The sequence below is a fragment of the Belonocnema kinseyi genome, chromosome 2, assembly GCF_010883055.1.
Source record: "Belonocnema kinseyi isolate 2016_QV_RU_SX_M_011 chromosome 2, B_treatae_v1, whole genome shotgun sequence".
NCBI lineage: Eukaryota > Metazoa > Arthropoda > Insecta > Hymenoptera > Cynipidae > Belonocnema > Belonocnema kinseyi.
In genome coordinates, this window is record NC_046658.1 from 81047269 (window position 1) to 81061472 (window position 14204).

Consider the following 14204-nt stretch of genomic DNA (forward strand, 5'->3'; position numbering starts at 1 on the left):
GAAAGCTTTCCGATAATCAATCCAGGCCATCGATAGGTCACGCTGGTAGAATGCTGCATCTTTGCAGACACATCTATCGATGAGCAGGTTCTCCCGCCATCCCGCTACGCCTTTCATTGAGCCTCGTTGTTCATACATTTCTTGCCACACAGGTTCAATTACCCGAACAATCCTATCATTTAGGATAGCTGTGAATATCTTATAAAGTGTATTCAGACAAGTGATTGGCTTGTAATTCTTCGGGTCAGCTAAGTGGCCTATTTTCGGCAAGAGTATTGTGCGCCTTTCCACAAACCACTCCGGAATCGGGTCTTCCGACTTTAAATATGAGGTGAAAATACGGGCTAAATGCTGATGGGTTGAAGGAAACTTCTTCCACCAGAAGGTTTTGATACGATCTAGTCCCGGTGCGGAATAGTTCTTCATCCCTCTTAATACTTTCTTCACCTCCTCGGTAGTGATGGGTGGGCATTCTTTATCTGGTGTTATGAGGGCATCACATAGCTCCTTGAAGCTATTTATATTTTCTGAGTCTTCGTCCAGTCTATGCTGTACTTCGTAGACTTATCTCCAAAATACTTCGACCTCCTCTGGTTTGGATGGGTGTTCGACAGTAACTGGAGGGTCTTGGAAGAGTCGAGATGGGTCAGAGAAACTGTTGATTTTCTCTGACCCACCTCTCCCACAATAATTGATAGCTCAGAGGTCGGATTCTCCGGAAAAATGTCCACGTAGCTCGTCATCCATTTCAGCCAGATCTTTAGGCTTGAGAGAAACCTGGGTGTTAATGTTTCTCCGGGTCGTAAAACATCGCTCTTCCTCTATTGGATGCCTGCCCGCGGTTGTTCTTAGTGTCGCCTCTCTTTCTCTATTGCCGGCTTGTTCTAGCTGTGGTAGAGTAGGCGTTCCGCTTACATAGCCCCTTTTTCGGAGTAGTTCAGCATGGTTTCGCAGACGTTACTTCAAAAAGTGCGATAGCTCCGGGTTTTTCTCGCACCACAGAGCATGCAGTCGTGCTATGTAACCCCGTTCAGGGGCCACACTTGCATCGTAGTACTCTAGCAAGTCGTGATCAGTCGATCCGTCCACCCAAAGGTCACGAGATCCCGTCGATCCATCGGATTGAATCCATTTTCATTGGCTCCCCCAGCTCTAGATTCGTCGGCATTGCTGGCCGACCCATTGTCGGGAGCCCTGCGCGTTCTGTTGTTTTGAACCGCACCTACTACAACTATGTTTAGTGTTGTCATTGTTGTTCCCACGATAAGCTAGGGAAAGGGGTTCGTCCATCCTTGTAGAGCCCCGCATGCATGGATAAGGCTGCGTACTCTGAGAGGTCGTCCGGCATCCCAGAGTCACCGTTCTAGACACCTCACCCAGGTGCCGTTCAGCTTTCGGCACGGTTTTCACATCTCCGCTTGGGGGTTAATTCCTTCGGGACTACCCCTGGACAATTGTCCGCGACTGCCTATTTTTTTTGTAACCATATTCAGCAGAAACCCTTGGTACAGGAACCCTCTATCCGCAACCCGAGGACGCGTTTGGTGGCTTTGTCATAGGCCCTTCGGTTTGATTCTAGAGGAATCAAACCCGATCCGAATGGTTCTCCAGGTGTGTGTGTGTGTGTGTGTGTGTGTGTATGCGTGTGTGAAGTAAGTAAATAAAAAATAAAGAAAGTCGATAAGGGAAGGACTATCATACTTCTTGTTTCCAAAAAAGGGATTTCTCAATTGTCAAGTACGATAACTGACGTCAATTAAACAACCATAATTAACGAAAAATTTTTAACTTTTCTATTTGAGTCCAATAGATCAAATGTTTATTATTCAGTAAAAATATTATAAACATTTTCTTCCGCGGGTGGTATGGAAAGGAGTTTTATTTAAAAATGTGCCAGTTTTTACAACAACAAAAAAACTGCATCTATTTTTTACCTTTCTTATTCCTATTTTTTAAGTGTTTTTAATCTGCTTTATGTTCAGAGAAAAAATCAGATCCTGAAAAAAGATAAAAGAAATATCTATTTCTCCAATTGGTAAAAAAGCTTAAAGCCAAATCTGTAGTCCGTTTGTTAACATTTTTAAAAGTTTTTGGTAAAATTTCGAAGGCAAAAGCCTTCATAGTCTTTTACTAACTAATGGAGATATTTCTATAATTTCATTCGTGAAATCTATTTCCTAAGGCCAAATATGGTAAAAAACATGTAAATTTAACAAAATTTCTAACTATTTGAAAGAATATTCTTAATAAAAGTCACTGTGAGTCCTATTCAAAGATGATTAAGAATGTTTAAGATATTTGTAAGAAATCAAGGAATATTTGATCAATTTTCTGAAATGTTTTCAAATTTGTGAATGTTTCTTATCAATTTGACTCGTCTCAAATTCCTGAAAATATTTTCAACTGCCTCGAAATTTTCTCAACATTTTAAAAAGTCATTCAAAATATAAAAAAATTACCCTATGATCTTCTAAATTTTCGCGCAAGCATTTGAAAAAATTTTGTTCATGCTCTTGGCATTTCAAGATTCGCTTAAACCTAAAAATTATTATTGACAGCTTCAAAAATTTGTATTTCTAATAATCTTCTAAAGTTTAAATTATTTTTGAATCTCTTGAATTCTAATTAATTTTTCCTGAATTTACTCGACTTTTTATATTTAAAAAAATGTGATAATCTTACAGACTTGGAAATTTCGCTTTAAAATCTCTAACACTCTTTGCAAAAAATTGTAGGAAATCGTTTGATATTTCTAAAAAACTTTCGCGATTTCCTTTTAATGTTGGTTATTCAAAATAAAACATCGTTTGAAATTTGCACAAAAATATTTTAAAAAATCTTTTTTCTTATCACATCCTTTTTCTGATTGTTGCTTGATTCTGAAAAATTAAAAAAAAGGTGCCTTTGGAATAATTCAGATTCTTCTTTGATAATTTTTTAAATCTTTTGGCATGGGCTAAAATGTTCTTAAAAAATTTCTTGAAATTAATTTTTTGAAATAACAAATTATTTGAATTATTCCTAGGAACCTAAATTTTTAAAATTTTTGTCAAACCTTACAAAATTCTTCAAAAATCTTTACAAGTTTTAATTATTTTTTAATCGTTCAAAATTTCTGAACGTCTCTTAAACTTACTCAAATTTGAAAGTACAATAAAAAATGTTTTATATCTTTTCAATTTTCTCTTAGAATTCATCGCAAAGCAATCGTTCGGGCGAGGTCGGGTTCGTCCTCGTGCATTTTCGGCTTTGAACGAGGCCTGTCTTTGCAGCGTGTAACAGAGCCGATTCACCGACACGCGACGTTTGTCCACTTCTTACTGCCAAGTTTTTCTGTTCGCCTTTCTTACGGCCCAAGCACCGTTGTTCACTTTTTACAGCCGTGAAATTATATCCATTTTTTAGGCGCTTTTCTATAGCTGCTTCTTACTCATCATCTTTGTGGCTGATTTTGAAATCTTTGTGAAAGATTTGAAATCTCTCTATGTCTTTAAATTCTTTTTGTGTAATATTTGTGAAATATTGTTAATGTGTTAAAACATTTGCACATCTTTGTAAATTGTTTTCAAGTCTTTGCGAAAAGTTTTAAAACACTTTTAAATCGTTGTAAAATAGTTCAACTCTTTTTTAAATCTTTGAATTCTTTTTCTTTAATTTTTGTGAAACCTTTGAAAAATCCTTGTGAAGTATGTAAAATTTTGGAAATCATTATCAATTCTGTTGAATTTCTTGTGAAATGTTTTATAAACTTTTGGAATGTTTGAAATTTTTTTTGACATATTTGATTTTTTTTGTAATCTGTTCAAATATTTGTGAATACTTTTGAAATATTTTGGAAACTTTTTTAATTAAAATATTTTATATCTTGGAATCTTTATGACTTCTTATTAATTTCTTGAGAAATGTTTAATAAACTTTTGAACGTTTGAAAATCCTTGTGAAATAGTTGAATTATTTATGAAATCTGTTAAAATATTTGAAAACTTTGTGAACTCTTTTCAAACTTTTGTGAAAATTTTTTGAAATCTTTCTGAAATCTTTTATTTCTTGTTATGTAATTCATGTGAAATCTAAATAAAAATTTAAGAAATTTAAATTAGACCAAAATCCAAATTAAAAATCCCATTTAGCACCTGTTCGTAGGTGCTGTCAATTTCTACCACTAAAATTTTTCTTGCCTTGATAAGAGTAATGTACGAGTACGAAACATTGGTAATGCAAATTTATTTATGTTTTTTATTTTTATTTTATTGTAATTTAATGATAATAAAAATAAAAAAGAAGCAAAAGAGAAGGAAGGGGATGTGGTTGGCTGTCTTCTCATTTTTCTTTCCTCTTTTTTATTTTTGTCCGAAAATTTTATATGTATTTTACAGATTACAATAGGATTTTTGGTTTTTGTTTATTCGTTGTGGTCCAAATTTGGTCGTTGGATTCTTGTTTTATTTAACAGGATTTTGCATCATGTGAAATCTTTTCAAAATATTTCAGAATGTTTTTAAAATTGTTGTGAAAATGCTGCGAATCTTAGTGAAATATCTGAAACTTTGTGTAATTAATGGAAATATTTGAAAACCTTTGTGGCTGATTTTGAAATCTTTGTGAAAGATTTGAAATCTCGCTAAGTCTTTAAATTATTTTTGTGTAATATTTGTGAAATAATTAAAATCTGTTGAAACGTTTGTACACTTTATATATTGTTTTCAAATATTTGTGAAAAGTTTTGAAAACTTGTTAAATCGTCGGGAACCATTGGAAATCTTTTTAAAATCTGTGTATTCTTTTTCTTTGATTTTTGATCTTTGAAAAATCTTTGTGAAGTATGTGAAATATTGGAAATCTTTGAAAATTCTTTTGGATTCTTTGTGAAATGTTTAATAAAATTTAAAAAATTGAAAATCTTTGTGACATATTTGAATTATTTCTGTAATCTGTTGAAATTTTTATAAACTCTTTTCAAACCTTTTTGAATTTTTTAAAAATCTCTGTGAATGCTCTTAAAATATTTTGGAAACTTTTTAAATTAAAATATTTCAAATCTTGGATTCTTTGTAAATTCTTTTGAATTCTTTGTGAAATGTTTAATAAACTTTTAAACGTTTGAAAATTCTTATGAAATATTTGAATTATTTGTGTAATCTGTTGAAACATTTGAAACCTTTATGATGAACTCTTTTCCTTTGTGAAATATTTAAAATATTCATAAAATTTGCCAATCTTTGTGAAATATTTGAATTCTTTGTATAATTTATTGAAATTTTGGAAACTCTTTGTGAATGCTTTTAAAATATTTGTGAAATCTTTGAAATCTTTCGAAGTCTTTAAATTATTGTGTGTAATATTTGTGAAATATTTTTAATCCGTTGAAACATTTGTACATCTATGTAAATTGTTTTCAAATCTCTGTAAAAAGTTTTCGAATCGAAACTTTTTCTAACCTTTGAATTCTTTTTCTTTGATTTTTGTGAAATCTTTTTAAAAATCTTTAAAAAATATGTAAAATTTTGGAAATCTTTGTCAAGTCTTTTGAATTTCTTGTGAAATGTTTGTGAATGCTACTGACATTTTTTGGAAACTTTTTAAATTAAAATATTTTAAATCATGGTATCTTTTTGAATATTTCAAAATATTTTTCAAATATTTTGAATTATTTGGAGTCTTCCAAAAATCTTTTAATTCTTTTTGTGTTATCTTTGTCAATTACTTAAAATCTGTGGAATCTTTGTGAAAAATTGTAAACCTTTGAAATTTCGGTGAATTCTTTTGAAATTATTGTAAAATATTTTTAAAACCTTTGACACGTTTTAAAAAATGTCAAGTCTGTAAAATATTTGAAATCATTTAATTCTTTTTGTAATCTTTGAAATCTAGTATACACTCAAAATTCGAGTGGTCAACTCCTCGGTAGGCTTGAAAATAATAAAAATTTGTTATTCTTACCAGTTCAACGGCTGCCATCAGCTTTCCTGGGGACAGGCCTCCAGGAGTTCCAATCCATCTGACGATACCAGAACGTGTTTCCTGATCCAAAAGTACTTTAACATTCGATCCAATATACAAATCTCCTGTATCAGGTACCAACCCATGCTTATTGTTTTCCTTTTTTCCAAACTCATCATCTACAAAAAAAATTTTAAGTGCGCTAAAAATAATTTTCTTTCTTTTTAATATTTAACTAAAATAATTATTAATTCTAAATAAATTTTGTATATATTAATACACTGTTCGCGAAAAAGCGCTAGACACGAGGTGAGATTTCCAGAAGAATTTAGAAAGAGTTTTCCTTTTTTTTTTTAGATTTCGAACTGTCTCTATTTCTCACCGTAATGCAACCAGTTCTGGCCATTATAGTTAATATCTAAATTACTGTAGGCGTCTGAATCATTATCACTGCTCCACTTTTGTTGCAAAAGAAAAAGGGGGATGTCTTGAACAATCGTCGCCATTTCACAACAAAATTACACTAAAGGAAAGATTATTCACGGTCCTCCCGGTGAATCTATGCGCGGAATAGGCGGCTGGTTATTTTTAAACGCTTTAGTTATTTTTATCCATCTTCGCGTTATGCGGAAGGCCACTCAAGTACAATCATTATTTACAAAATGCACGAGAAACAATAGGTAGGACATATAAACCAGAATTACAGGCCAAATTTTGTTATAAAATTCAACAAGAACTTTGTTTACTCTAGGTGGCAATTATTTAGAAATCGCAAGACAAATTTCAAATCGAGGAACAGCAAAAAGAAAGTAAATAAAGGTAAACTTATCATTTCTTTATTGCATAAAAAGATTTGCTTTCTAGACTTTTAAGTAGTTTGAAATTTATTTAAAATATAGTTTGTAACAGTTTGTACCCCTGATATGATTATTCAGATATAGTAATATTTGCGCTTCACTATTGTGCCAGAAATTCAAGTTAAATGTATTTCCTTGAAAAATAACGTATTGACTATCCAGAAAAATAAATTGCGCCTTTTTAGGCCGTAGGGGCCCGTCCATAAACTACGTTACCATTTTTAATCTATTTTTTACTTCCCCGTCTCCCGTTATTTACGACCGTAGATTTTTTACCCCCCCCCCCCCCTCAAATAAAACGTAAAATTTCCCGAAATTATTTTAAAACAGGGGATACGGGATATTTTTTATGAAAATGGGGAAATAAATTTTTCGAAATAATATTAATATAGACAATATACTAAATTCAATATGAGAAACTTTAATTTCCTAAGAAGAAAATAATTTGATGAAAGTAGTTGAATTTTCCAACAAAATAGATTTAAATTCAATCAAAAGACGAATTTTCAACAAAATGCATACATTTTCTAACATATAGTTGAATTTAATACTTATAAATGATAAATTCACAACTAAAAATTGAATAGCTTAGTTTTCAGATGAATCAATTCCTTTGTACCAACAAAGAAGACGAATTTAAAAAAAAGTTACATTTTCAACTAAAGATGTGAATCTAAAACAAAATAAATTTTTAACATAGTAGTGCTATTCATCTTTTAACCAAGTAGTTGAATTCTCAATAAAAAAAAAAAGAATTTTCAACCAAATAATTTAACTTAATACCAAGTCGTTGCATTTTTAACTAATAATTAAATTTTCAAATAAATAGTTTAACTTTCTAACAAATCGTTGCATTTTTAAGTGAAAAAGACGATCTTTCCTTAAAATGGATGCATTTTCTAACATATAGTTGAATTTCCTACTTATAAACGATAAATTGAAAACCAAAAATTGATGTTTAGTTTTAAGATAAGTTAATTCAGTTTTAACAACAAAAAACGAAATTTCAACAAAAAAGTTACATTTTCAACTAAAGATGTGAATCTAAAACAAAATAAATTTTTAACATAGTAGTTCAGTTTCATCTTTTAAGCAAGTAGTTCAATTTTTAATTTAAAAAAAATGAATTATCAACGAAACAGTTTAACTTTCTACTAAGCCGTTGACTTTTTAAATAAATAATTGAATTTTCAACCAAATAGCTAAATTTTTTATCAAATCGTTGAATTTTTAATTTAAAACCCGAATTTTCTATAAAACAGTTCAATTTTTAACGGGAAAATATGAATTTTCAGCTAAAAGTGAATCTTCAAACAATAAAAATTAGTTTTTGAAAAAAATAGTTTACTTTGAACCAAGTAGGTAATTTTTCAACAATAAAGGACGAATTTTCAACGAAATCCAATTCTCAATAAAACACATGAATTTTCAATCAAATATTTTAACTTGCTACCAAATCATTGAATTTTTAATAAAAAAAAATAATTTTGAACTAATTAATTGAATTTTCAACAAATTTTCTACCAAATTTTCTACAAAACAATTCAATTTTTAACGGGAAAATATGAATTTTCAACTAAAAGTGAATCTTCAAACAGTAGAAGTTAAGTTTAAAAAAATAGTTTATTTTAAACCAAATGGGTAATTTTTCACAAAAAAATAAGAATTTTCCACAAAATAATTCAATTCACAATAAAACACATTAATTTCAACAAAACAGTTCCATATTTTCATTTTTCATTAAAAACGATTAATTCTCAAAGGAAAAAAAGAATTTTCAACAAAAAAAGTTCAACTTTCCACCGGCGAGATGAATTTTTAACTTCATAAAAATACAATTACATTTTTAACTAAAGAGATCAAGCGACAAACAACAAATAAATTTTAAACAAACTTGTTAAACTTTGAACCAAATAGTTTAATTTTTGACTAAAAAAAGACTTTAAAAAAATAGTTGCATTTTCAACAACATAATCAAACTTTGAAGTAAATAATAGAATTTTTAATCAAATAAGTTGAGTTCGGGACGAAAAATATAATAGTAGACTTTTCAACCAAAAATAGTTAGATTATCGTATTAGGTTTTATTAATTAAGTTCTCATTAAAGCGAAAAAACGAGAAAAGGGGGATCTTTCCTGACAACACGAGAAAAAGAATTCTTAAGAAAAGGGGAAAATTAGTAGCGTAATTCTCGGACGCCCCTTATTATATAATATTCCTGATTTTCACCATTTTTCCTGCAATATGGTATATTTTTATTCATTTGATAGTAAAAATAAATAATTACCGAAATGTAATAAATTGTAATCCTCAAGGATTCTGCTACCTTTGCAATTATCACTTGTTGAACCCAATACTGTTTTGAATACTGGATGCATTGAATTAGTTAATGCTGCATCTTTGGAGAGAGATATCAATTCACGATTATTATTTGCACTATCGTCAAATCCATATCTATCCAAAATCGAACCATTGAGCTTCGTGGATTCATTGTTGCGACTATTTCCACTACTGAGAAAATCTTCCGCTCGTTTTGGTATAAGAATATCGTTGTTCAAATACGCTGTTAAAAAATAAATACCATTTTATTGTTTAATTTCGATCAAGGAATACTTTATAACTGTTGTGATACTTTTCGAGTTTTTTTTTTTATTTGAAAACCTTAAGACCCTCGAAGGACTCAACAGTTATTTGATCAAATATCACACAATCCTTAAATATATTTGTAATTTAAAATCATTACTTCTTTCCACATTTCTGAAACTGTCCAAAGTTTCTTGGCTGCAAGGTGAAATACTGTTTACTGCTGTAAATTTTATATTCGCAGGATCTTTACCTTCCTAAAAATAATAATTAATCAGATAAAATCAATGTTGATGCAAAAAAACATTTGTTTCTAAATTTATTTTAAACACTTTTAGTAACATACCACACGCGTAAAATACATGAATTTTCAACCAAATATGTAGTTGAGTTTTCAACTAAAAGTTTATTGGTTCATATTTTCACTAAAAAGAGGAATTATCAACTAAGAAAGATTTTTAAGTCAATAAAGATGAAAAAATCCAAACGTTTGAATTTTTAAGACAAAAATCGAATTTCCTGCAAAACAGTTAAGTTTTCAATTCAAGAATATAAAGTTTTAACAAAGAAGTTGAACTTTCAACCCAAAAATATGAATTTTCTACATAAATAATTGAATTTTCAAATTTGAAAAAGACGTTTTTAACTAAACAAATAAATTTATAACTAAAAAAAATAAATTTTCAACTAAAAATAGAACAGTTAAATGTTTAGACTAAAAAACTTAAATTACAACTAAAAAAACGAATTTTCCAAAAAATATATGAATTTTTAATCAAAAATAGAATCATTAAAATGTTAGAAAATACATTTTCAGTCAAAAATAGAATAGTTAACTTTTGAGTAAAAAAATGAATTTTCAACCAAATAAAATTAATTTTGAACAAAATTGTTCAATTTTTAGTTCAAGGAATGAACTTTTGACTAAAATGATAATTCTTTAACCAAAAAAATGAAGTTTCAACTCATAAATATTTTTATTTTAAATAAAAAACAGTTAAATTAAACCAAAAGTACAATATTTCAAGATATTAGTTGAATCCTCAACCAAAACTTTTTTACGAAAAATACGAGTTTTAAACCAAATAGATTAATTTTCAGCTAGAACAGATAAATTTTCAACTTAAAATAGAATTGTTAACTGTTTAATAAAAAATATTTTCAGCTAAAAAATGAATTTTCATCTAAGAAGATTACATTTTTATTAAAAAAGAACAATTTTCTTCCAAAAATGAAACAGTTAAATTTTCACTTAAAAAAATTTATTTTTTAACTAAAAAAAATAATTTTTCAACAAAATAGTTCATTTTTAAACCAAAGAAATGATAACGAAAATAATCTATTTTCAATAATAACAAAAATAATTTTTAACCAAATAGTTAAAACTGCGAATTTTGTACCAAAGAAGACAAACTTGTCACTAAAAACTATGTATTTACAACCAAAAATGGAACAAATGAAATGTTAGAAAAATGAATTTCCAATCAAATAAAAAAGACGACTTTTTAACAAAATAATTATATATTTTTACGTAAAACACATAAATTTTTAACTTGAAATAAAAAATATAAATTTTGAGTAAAAAATAAATGTTCAAAGAAACAGATGACTCTTCATTTAAGAATATTAAAGTTCTAACAAAAACGAACAATTTTTGACAAAAAATTGAATGATTAAATTTTCAGTTCAAAAAGCTAATTTTCAACAAAAGAAATGAATTTTGAACCAAGCAGATTAATTCCATACCAAAAAATGTAAATTTTTAACAAAATACATGCATTTTCAACCCTAAAGATAAATTGTTTACCAAGAAGATCAATATTCTACCATAAAAGACGAATTATCAACAAAACATAGCACTTTCAAATCAAATAGCTAAATTTGCAATTAAAAAGGTTAATAAAAAAATCAACAAAATAGTTGAATCCATAACCAGAGAAGATTGGTTTAGTTCAACTCAAAAGATGTGACTTTTAACCAAAAAAGATACAATTTATAAAAAAATACATGAATTTTCAAGTCAAAAATTAGGATTTTCAAAACGAAAGAATAATTTTTTCAAATGTTGAATATCCAACAACATAAATTAATAAAATTAAATGAGTTTATAGCGAGTTTCCTAACATTCCTTTACTTACTGGAATTCCCTGACCTGTAAAAATACTTCTGAAATTGACGATTAATCAATGATTTAGTTACCTGTAAATCGAGGCCAAAAAAAACTCCATCCCCTAACTCTGGCACCGGTCCAATTAAAGTGACAGTTGCTAGACACTTGACAGTTGTAATGCCATTGGGAGAAAACCACACTCTGTTTTTCTCTCGAATGTTTTCAATATCTTTACACAATTGTTTATTACTTGCAATTCTCACTCTGTCTCCAGGTGCAGTAACTGCAGCTAAATAATGCCACAATTTTTTCGACACTGGAATAAGATCACAAACGTCACATTTCCACTCTGTGTTGTGCCACAAACTGCATTCGTGTGGATCCTTGATTTTTATCCGAATGCCATCTAATTCCGTGCCAACTGCCTCCACGAGCATTCCCCGTTCTAAAGGATTGACATTGACCTCACATTTTCCGGAAATTCTGGTCAAACGTGTATCTTTTTTCGCTACATAGTGCTGTGTCCTTAAATGTTCCTCGATCATTTTGCTTATAGACCAATCCTCCATCTCGATTCAAGAGCATTTATTTAATTTATTCAACAAAAATTACTCTGAAAAGAAGAGTGTTTTTTGTTCTTTTTAGTAATGTCATCAAGGTAAATGATTTAAGTATTGTCATTATAAGCAATGCTCTTGATGACGACACAATTTAAAAACACGTTTTTGCTTCAAACTATTTTGGATTGTCTCGAAGTTTCATTAAACAAGTCCAAGGACGTGTAGAAGGATTTCCACAGGATCATATTGTGTAAATGAAATTTTCTTACAATATCTCAGCATTACGAGAAAATTCAAATTAAAATAATGCGTAGCACTGACATTCAACGACCCACGTTTCTTTCTACCTGTCGTTGATTGTCGGTGTTGACAACAACGTGTCTCAAGAACACAAATGTGTAGTGAAAGGGGAGCTTACCGTTCCAAGCCGTTAGGTGCCGTTAGCTGTTCAAGTCTAGGTTCCGCGAAACTTCAAATTTATTAAATAAAAAATATCTTTTTTATGCAATTCAATAACAAAATTGTTTAATTTATTCATCATATAAAGAAAAAATGTGAGCCGCTTAGTTTTAAATAAGAATTTTTATATATTAAGTACTGGGTACTTTTTATTGCCTAGTTCTAAATTTTACAAGTATATATAACAATAGTGTACTAAAAGAAAGTTTGAAAGTATACGCTTACAAAAGTTTTCTATTTTTATAGCGAAAACTAACAAATTTTCGGGATGAAAATTCAACCGGTTTGTAAAAAATTAGTCATTTTGGCTTAAAAATGCAATTATTTGGTTCAGATTTTTTTCTTTCTTGGCTCAAAACTCTTGCTGAAAATTGTCCTTTTTTTAAAGTTAAAATACTCGATTAAAGTTGATTTAATTTCTTAAAGATTCTTTACTTTGTTTAAAAATTGAAATCTTCTGATGAAAATTCTTTTTTTTTGTTTGTTGAAAATCAATTTCTGTAACTGAAAATTTAACTCTTTTATTTTTGACTAAAAATTGATCTTTTTTTATTTAAAAATTTAACGAATTTGTTGAAAATTTGAGCTTTTTGATCGATATTAACGGGTTTAAAATTTGAAATGAATATCTTTTTTTGGTTAAAATACATTAACTATTATATTATTCACTGAGAATTCATCATTTGGTTGGTTTTTTTATTACTTAATTGAAAATTTAACTGTTTTATTATTGTTGAAAATTGATTGATTTAAATTGAAAATTCCACTACAACGTTCAAAGTTAAATCGCACGATTAAAAATACATATCTTTTGGTTAAAAATCAGTCTTTTTGGTAAAAAGTTATTAGTTTTGGTTAAAAATTCATAATTCTGACTAAAAATTAATTTCGTTATTTAAAAACTTAATAATTTTTTGAAAATAAAAAAAAAATATTTTAAAATTCAACTACATTTTCGGAAATTCCTGTATTTTGTTGAATACTTTTTAAATTATATTTCTTGTATAAAATAAAAATTTTGTGATTGAAAATTTAATTGTTTCATTTATGGTTGAAAATGTATAATTTATCGTTGAAATTTCCCATGTATAATGATTTAAATTTCATGTTCTTGCTGTTTCAAAATTAATTTTTTTGTTTTGAATATTAAACTCTTTGATTGAATATTTAACTTTTTTGTTAATCATTTCTTCTTTGTTGGTTGAAGTTTCATTTTTTAAATTGCAAATTTAACTATTACATTTTGGCACAGAAATGTTTTTTTTTTAGTTGAAAATTTGTCTTATTATAGAATTAAACAAAAATTTATTTCTTTGGTGGAAAATTTGACTATTGCGTTGAGAATTTGCCTTTTATTTTGTATCTTTTTTATTTGAAAATTCTTTTTTTTTTTAGGTGAAAATTAACTTTTTCATCTGAAAATTAAATTATTCCGTTTTTGTTAAAAAATTTATATTTTCCAGATGAAAATTCACTTCTTTATTCAAAAATTAAACTTCTTTGTTAAAAATTAATTTTTTAAACTCATTCTAACTGTTCCATTTTGGGTTGAAAGTTGAAAATTAACTTTTTAAATACATTTTTTTTGTTAAAACATAATTTCTATAGTTAAAAGTTTATTTTTTTGTTAAAAATTCGTTTTTGGTTTTAACCGAAAATTAAATAATCAATTATCATTTTAAAATATACCTTTT

The 14204-nt window shown here is 28.3% G+C and overlaps 1 protein-coding gene across 1 annotated transcript in view; it reads right to left on the bottom strand.

Annotated features, from left to right (window-relative positions):
• The window catches only part of LOC117167706 (ubiquitin carboxyl-terminal hydrolase CYLD), a 35814-nt gene extending 23682 nt beyond the window's left edge, over positions 1–12132 (bottom strand). Inside the window, exons 1-4 of the mRNA XM_033352839.1 lie at positions 11581–12132; positions 9542–9638; positions 9086–9361; positions 5941–6119 (exon numbers count right to left, since the gene is read on the bottom strand). Coding sequence (XP_033208730.1) covers positions 5941–6119; positions 9086–9361; positions 9542–9638; positions 11581–12060 — 1032 coding nt within the window. The 5' untranslated portion in view covers positions 12061–12132. The remainder of the gene's footprint in view (positions 1–5940; positions 6120–9085; positions 9362–9541; positions 9639–11580) is intronic.
• Positions 12133–14204: the final 2072 nt, after the last annotated feature.